The 8,431-nt window shown below is 36.8% G+C and overlaps 1 protein-coding gene across 1 annotated transcript; it reads right to left on the reverse strand.

Moving 5' to 3' along the window:
* Nucleotides 1-850: 850 nt before the first annotated feature.
* LOC136829033 (protein starmaker-like) lies at nt 851-2,911 on the reverse strand. Its single transcript, XM_067087420.1, has 2 exons — nt 2,812-2,911; nt 851-1,191 (listed from the first exon to the last, which is right to left on the reverse strand). Exons 1-2 carry the CDS (start codon nt 2,909-2,911, stop codon nt 851-853), a joined length of 441 nt encoding a protein of 146 aa, XP_066943521.1.
* Nucleotides 2,912-8,431: the final 5,520 nt, after the last annotated feature.

Here is an 8,431-nt window from a genome sequence, read left to right on the forward strand (position 1 = left end):
AGAGAGAGAGAGAGAGAGAGAGAGAGAGAGAGAGAGAGAGAGAGAGAGAGAGAGAGAGAGAGAGAGAGAGAGAGAGTTGGTTCCAGACTTTACTTTCTCCACTACATTTTACTTTTCGAAGGAAATGATCAAACAGGCAAAAATATTAGCAACGAACTTTAATTTGCCAAAAAGTTGCTCGTTAAAGTAATCCTATAACGCGTAACCACAAGTAAAAAAATAAAAAAAAATAAAAGACTCAGAAGGAAGTCACAAATCCAGAGATGCTAAACGACCTACGAACTCCAGAAGCCACGAAAGTTTTGAAACTTACGATTCGTTAAGGACAGAAACCAGCCGGGTAACGAGTGATCAAAACGAGTTCAGTTGCAGCGATGGCCTTATTCCTGACCGTTATGACTTGAAATTAAAGCTTCCTAATTGTTAGGCACATTCTTAAACGTTGCCCCTTCCTGATTGTTAGTTATAAGCGCAACCTAGAATTCTCTGAATGAACTTCGTTGAAATGCCTCTGGGTTTTATGACTTTTGTGTTTCATTTTGTTATTGTTATTCTGTTAGAGAATAATCATAAGCTTAGTTGAGTTCTATATTCTGTTAGAGAATCATCCTAAGCTTAGTTCATTTCTATTAATGGGCTTTAATTAGCCCTTTATAATATGCACAAATACATAAATACATAATCACATTATAAATACATAATTATGAAACTGAAAAATTGAAAAATTAAAGCACATTTGTGTCTAGTTCTCCTTGTTCAGAAGTTGATTATGTTATTATTATAGCGAATATATTATTCGTAGTTAATCGTAAGTCCAGGAATGTCGACCGTATTTAACTGCCCCGTTATGTTAAAAGTAACCGGCGTAGTCTTTGGACCCTGCAGTATCGTAGCCTTTGGACTTTGCAGTATCGTAGTCTTTGGACTCTGCAGCATCGTAGTCTTTGGACTCTGCAGTATCGTAGTCTTTGGACTCTGCAGCATCGTAGTCTTTGCACTCTGCAGTATCGTAGTCTTTGGACTCTGCAGCATCGTAGTCTTTGGACTCTGCAGTATCGTAGCCTTTGGACCCTGCAGCATCGTAGTCTTTGGACTCTGCAGTATCGTAGTCTTTGGACTCTGCAGCATCGTAGTCTTTGGACTCTGCAGCATCGTAGTCTTTGGACTCTGCAGTATCGTAGTCTTTGGACTCTGCAGTAACGTTCAGTATCGGTAATGATTTCTATTCAAATTCTTAGAATGAACTTGGCCCAGATTGGTAACACTCTCAACCTTTTGAGTATCTCCAGCTGAATATTAAGTCTTTTAAATTTTTTCTTGATTACTCGATCAATTTTTGCTCTAGTTGGTGCCATCGTATAGGAAGCGATCTTTATTAGAAACTATGAGTGAAAGTCCTATATACTAATTACTTGATTTTGTAACGTCACTTGTTTCTGAAAGGGCTTATGCTAATGTCCGCAAGCTTATTGACAACTTAGCATGTTCCCAGTTGGACTTAGAAAAATTTCCTGGCTAAAATGAAGTTCCCACTGGGTAGCTTTAGAGTGTGGTCATACTGATATAGATATGAATAAAATTCATACTCACACTCATTCTCATTAGAAATTCTGACTCATTCTATCTCTGGCATTGTAATACAAGGGTAGATGATCAAGCTTGGGCTGATAGTCTGAGTGAATTGACACTTTTGGTGAGCACACAAAAAATCAACATATGGCAGCTCGGATGATCAAAATGTGAGGTGATTTGTGTTTATTGGCAAACTGCTCCATCATGGCTATCTGAACCATTTTTTGAATAAGTTTTTAATGTGATTAAAAAATTCTGTAGCAAAAAAAAAAAATGGTTGCACTGAAGGACAACATTTCACAAAGCATCTGGAACCCCAATATTGATAATCAACAAAACCCTCATTCAGAACTCGCTTGTTTTTGCCAGCGACTCCGGTAAGTGAGTTCATCTGAAATTCTGATATAGCGTTTATTGATAACCAATACTTCCTTCAGCGGATGCCCGAGAAGCATTCTCAAAAGGGGGATATTTGCTTCCCATACCCATCATCACCTGATGTTCCTTTTTCTTTTTTTTTTTTTTTTTTTGCCCTCCCTCTGTTGTGACCTGTGACCTTGGGCCCTGCTACTCGAGGGAGAAGTGTTTCCTTCATCTTTTATTCATCACAGAATCGTTCATCTTCATTTTCAACGGATAGAGGAATGGCACTTGGTGCCAAGTCATTAGTGAAGACTGAAAATGAATGGCTGAGAGAGTCAAAACTATTTATTATATGAATTCATCCCTAACTTACAGAATAATTCATGAGGAAAAGATCAGTATTTGCGTATGCAACAACCAGTTACATGCATGAGTGAATCAAGTCAATAAATAAAAGAATATTCCAATCATGTAAGAAAACTGAGAAGAATGAATAAAACAAGAATATAAAGCGTTTTCAAGCACAAGCAAGCCAGCTTGAAACAGATGTCGGGCAATTGTTCATACATGGCATTCGTTGCGCAGTTTACATAAACCAAATGATTCTCCACTGCTATTAAAGTTATGCCTAAATCAGAGCCTCTGGGCCTTTTTACTTTTATTACGACCACAAGACATCTTTAGTGATTCATATGAGGCCATTTTGCGGGCGAGTTACAGCCAAGCAATTGTGTTTTCCAGAAGCCATTTTCGGCGAGGATTATGCGGAACGTAACGATACTGCGAGGAAGAGGAGGAGGAGAAGGAGGAAAAGTAGGAGGAGGAGGAGGAGGAGGAGGAGGAGGAGGAGGAGGAGGAGGAATTCGGAGGTCCTACCAGCTGCTGCAGGAGAAGCCATCGTGAGAACAATCCCGGAAATGGGGGGAGGGGGAAGGGGCAGTCTCTTGCCATGATCTTCGGTTTTATGAAGAATCATTCATATCGCACCTCCCGAGTGAGTCGTAGAATCTTTGTAACCTCTCTCTCTCTCTCTCTCTCTCTCTCTCTCTCTCTCTCTCTCTCTCTCTCTCTCTCTCTCTCTCCCCGTCGGTAGGGACGTTCCCATCAGTATATAATGATGGAATGCTTGAAAGTACACCGTTCAGGAATTGTATATATGAAAGGAAAAACGAGTGATTTTCGTTTTTTCTCTCTCTAATGAGGTCTTCTGGTTTAAGCTTTACATCTGATAATTCTGATAATTTTACGTTTGTCTTCAATTTTTATAAAGTAAAAAGACTACACACACACAAACACACACACACATACATACATACATATATATATATATATATATATATATATATATATATATATATATATATATATATATATATATGTGTGTGTGTGTGTGTGTGTATGTGTGTGTGTGTGTGTGTGTGTGTGTGTATGCAAAGAGCAAGACTGAGTACCCAGTTGATTAAAAACGTTACCTAACTTTTCATCCGAGCTTAAGTAAACTGGGTTAGTAGGACTTTGAGATATCCTTCTGAGTAATTAACTAGCAGGACCTTAAAAAAAATTGAGGTGTTCATCGGGAATTTGGCATATTTTTCGATGATTGCTTCTCAAAAAAAAAAAAAAAATCATAAAACCCTCTTTGGGTTGGGTCAGTAAAATTCATAATATTCCGACCCACTATTACTCGTAGGCAATATTTAACGAAAGTGTGAATAGGTATGAAACTTTAATATCGAGAAATGTCAGTTTTATGAGCGTGACCTTCACAGCAATGAGACTTATGATCATATTTCATGTTTATTACTGTCCGTAACGAATCAGTGGTGAAATCCAGAGGCCCTGGGATACAAAGTTCTTAGGTTGCTAAAGACTATTAGATTTTTTACGTTTATGTCTGTATGTTTTTTGTTTTTTTTTTAAGTCAGTAACCTTTGGGAACATAACCGGATAGCGTAATATATCAGTTAATAAAACGCCATGTATCAAATGCGGTCAGTAGAATTTGTACAGCACCTCTCTCTCGCTCTCTCTTTCTCTCTCTCTCTCTCTCTTTCTCTCTCTCTCTCTCTCTCTCTCTCCCCTTTACTTGATAATTAATGTATATGTAACAACCTATCCCGAGAAGCCATAGCAATCAATAACGTGATTCTGACGTATTTATTACTTCTGATGTATTTATTACTCCTACTATAAATCTTAGGCTTTCTTCTACCTTGTTAATCTATTATGGCTAAAATGTTTACGAGAATTATTTGAAGTATTTTTGTTCTATTTTCCTTGATTCTTCAAAATCCCTTATTAATAACCAGCTCTCTTTAAATTTTCATTAAACCGGGGAAATAGATTCAGTGATAGTTTTGGTAACCTATTACGGCTACAATGTTTATAAGAATTCTTGTGTTTTTATTCTCTTTTTTTTTATTCAGAATCCCTTAATAATAACCAGCCTTCTTTAAATTTTCATTAGAATGAGTAAATAGATTCAGTGATAGCTCTTTCCATTAAATCCTTCATATTTCAAATTTTCTGAGATATTTTTTTCCAAATAAGATAATAAGTAAAACGTAAATATAACCAGGAAAATATCTTCCAGGATATTACCAAAACTTGGTTATTTCTATTCAAGACCACAGTCGATCTCTCATTATACAATGCAGATCTCCTCCAAAATTTTGTAGATCTTTCCCTGCAGACAAATTAGGTGCATATTAAAGAGAAAGAGATGAAGGTATCACTTCGAAATTAACAAAGTATTGAATAAATCCTATTTTCTAATATATCCAGTTTCTACTGAAAACCTTCTCCCGTTGTACGTAAAAGAAATAAAATTAATATTCTAACCTACATTTACTCATGTGTACGGATTTATAGTAAAGATGGGGTAAACATATATGGAAACTTATTCTCGAAAAACAATTTCCATGGATATCACATAGTAATGGAACCGTCTGGGTGCAAATTGGTTGATAAATTTCTCAGTGAGTCATACTTAATCAGATAAACTCGTAAGATTTTGATATCTTTCCCAAGGGTCTAAATGGCTAAACCATAAACAAAAAATTAAAACGCTGTTTCAGTAATTTACCAAAATTTTGACTGCTCTTGTTAAGTATAAATAATTCTTACCATTTTAACACTCACAACTATTATTAAAAAAGGGGAAAAAAATGGATTGTGAACAAGCGTGAAACTTTCATTTCGGGGAATAACGCTTATGAATATGACCTCACGGCAATGGACCTTCGGACCATATTTCAGGTTTATCGCTGTCCTTAACGAGTCAAAGGTGGAATTCAAAAGACGTGGAACCGAAAGTTCGTTGGTCGTTAATGTCCTGAGATTTGTGGTTCCCATTCTGCGGTTTTTTCCAAGTTTAGGTCTTTTTTTTTATAATTGGAAACGTCTTGGATAATTAGCAGAGAGTGAATATTTTTTCCCTTCGTTCAATGTTGCTGTTAGAAAAACGCATGATGTATAACACTCCTTTTTTATTTCCTTCTTAAAAGCAGCTATTCAACCTAATAAGTATTTAAATTGATGGGCAGTTTCTGAATATAAGTAAGGACGAATATTTAGTCACCTTTAATTCTAAAAGAAATCAAGCGAAAAGCATCGCTTGTTGGCGAACATTTTTCATGCCCCGTTATCGATTTGTATCAGGCTTTATCCCAGTTACTTATCAATTCACGATGTAAATTTGAATTCATTCAAGGAAGAGAAGTTACCATTCGAGAACATGAATCTGATGTCAGTCACGAAAAATTTATGTGCTAATAAATTCCTTCGCATTCATCGACAGCTCTGGAAAACATGACTCGTTTTCTCCTCGGAAAATGGGCTATAGATCTCGTTTAACATTTTCGTATAAACGCCGAGATGATTATTGTCCTTCTGACGTCTGGGAGAGGAGAACGGGAACAGCAGCTAGACTTCGGCATCTGTATCCAGTGTTGTCCCTAATTGGCCTCATGACTTAACACAATCTATCTGGAAAACCGTCTTTATGACTGATGACGAAATGGCCAAGAAAATCATATTAAAGGTATCAGAGCTTCCTTTTTTTTTTAATGTAATTGTCGTGGGAAGAAAAGAACAACGTTCCGTTGACTCACTCGCGGTAAAGTCCATTACTTTGAGGTTTGATAACGCAGACGCGCGCACAAACGCACCCTCACACACACTCATATACGCAAACGTTTTCACTCGCTAACAGACGCGTACGCACACACACACACTCACATATATAATCATATGTCTTTGTGTATACAGTCGTTTGAGTGCAATTTACAGACAGTCTTGCACTTGCTTGTGGTCTTCATTATTCACTTATTCACTTATTTTTAATCGTCTAATGTAAATGTTAATAGCCTGTTACATTTTACCTAAAATTGATTAAGTAGAAGGTCTGAAATATTTCAATATCTATATTATATACAGTATATGTACATATGTTTACACACACATGTACACATTATATATATATATATATATATATATATATATATATATATATATATATATATATATATATATATATATATATATATATATATATATGTATATATTCGGTAGGAAACGACGACTTTTCAGTAACGCTGCGATTCGGCTATTTATATATATAGATATATATACATATATTTTGTTACATATTTGACCGGGATGGCAAAATGAAATGAATCTTGAATTTGAATTTGGCCTTTGGAGCCACCTACCCAGAACCAAATATGTAATAAAAATTGTAACACACAAGATAACTCACCTTAGCGATACCTCTAAAATAAAAGGGAAGTTCGCCATGAAAGCCCTTAGTTACAAACTATTACTTTATTTCACACAGTTAAAGCAGGGGAAATAGATCATGACTCGTGCGCAACCCATCAAGGCAAATGCAGCAATAAGATTAAAACACATTTCACAGTTGACTGGCTTTCAGAAAGAATGATAAAGTTTACACACTATTAATGCAAACAGGAGCCCTTGGCTCGAGCAGATAAATTTTGTCTTGTAATCAGTTGCAGAAGCAGAAAGGCCTGCATGTAGCAAGGTTGAATTAATTGCACTCTAAGGCAACATCTCACAGGTAGGTTTGTGGCAGGAAGCTGAGGGGGACGAGGCAGCATGTCTCAGGCAATCCAGATTGCAAGTGCACTTTGCAAAATAGCCAGACGATCCACTGTCTTCAGTTAACAAATGAAGGAACTGCTTGTAGTCCAGATCTCTTGTGACCCATTACCAGTTGGTGACAGAGTGCCAAAATAGACACAGCCCGAGATTCGGGACTTGGCAGGTCAGAGATCTTGCCTCCAGTGTGACTGAGCTCGAACTTCCTTCTCTCGGCCACTCACTGGATGTTGTTCAGTGTACAGCATAAGTCCTTAGGCTACAGAAGTGGCCTCTTCTCACGGGAGCGCCCGGCATTCCTGGAAAACAATCGAGAACCACCAAAAAGGAGAGCACAGGGAAATAGTTCTTGTGACAAGGATACAGTGCTACTACTAGAATGCTTATTCCCAAGTGAATCACTTAATCTTACTACCTGGCTTGACCCTATCCAGAACCGCACCCAAAAAGTTCCACTTCACTTCCACTACCATCAGACATGGGGTAACCCACCCCTTAATGTATGGGACTTTGACCCCTATTTTGGCTAAGCATAGACGTGGTGGTGACGAATATTTATAATACTTATATATATATATATATATATATATATATATATATATATATATATATATATATATATATATATATATATATATATATATACATATACTCTGTATGTATATATATGTAAGCCATCCCAGGAAAACATTTCCTCCATCAAGCCACAAATGCCATCCACTCTGGTAGAGTATGAGTCTTTGTTTGACACATCTTTGGCGTTGCAATATTCAAGGTCAAAAACAAAGGTAAAAGAAGAAGCGGCAGCTGACGATGATGATGACGACGATGAAGAAGAACTCGAATCACGTCTGTTTCTCGTCTGAAAATGAATCGTGACGCTTTCTGCCGAGGTATTGGTTATCAATAAATGTTATATCACACATTCAAATGAGGTCGTTCACTGGAACCGAGAGCGAAAACAAGAGAGGTTTCTAAAGAGGCGTCGCGTGATTACAGAGATTCGTGTTTTTTTTTTTTTTTTTTTGTTAGGGGGTTTCCAGGGAGGGAGCAGTGGCGGAAAGGAGCGATCTGCGTTGAGTGATAACCGAGTTTTTCTTCTTTATTTTTCTTTTTTTTTGGGGGGAGAGTGGTGATTACCGAGGTTCATGCTTTTATTTTCCTTCTTTTTTATTTTGTGTAGTGATTACCTAAGCTCATATTTTTATTTTCCTTATTTTTATTTCGTGTAGTGATTACCGAAGCTCATACTTTTGTTTTCCTTATTTTCATTTTGTGTAGCGATTACCGAAGCTCATATTTTTATTTCCGTTGCGTGTGACAATTATTTTACTTTTCGTATGATGATTACCAAGGCTTATGCTGTTATTTTGCT

Source organism: Macrobrachium rosenbergii, chromosome 43, assembly GCF_040412425.1.
Source record: "Macrobrachium rosenbergii isolate ZJJX-2024 chromosome 43, ASM4041242v1, whole genome shotgun sequence".
Lineage (NCBI taxonomy): Eukaryota > Metazoa > Arthropoda > Malacostraca > Decapoda > Palaemonidae > Macrobrachium > Macrobrachium rosenbergii.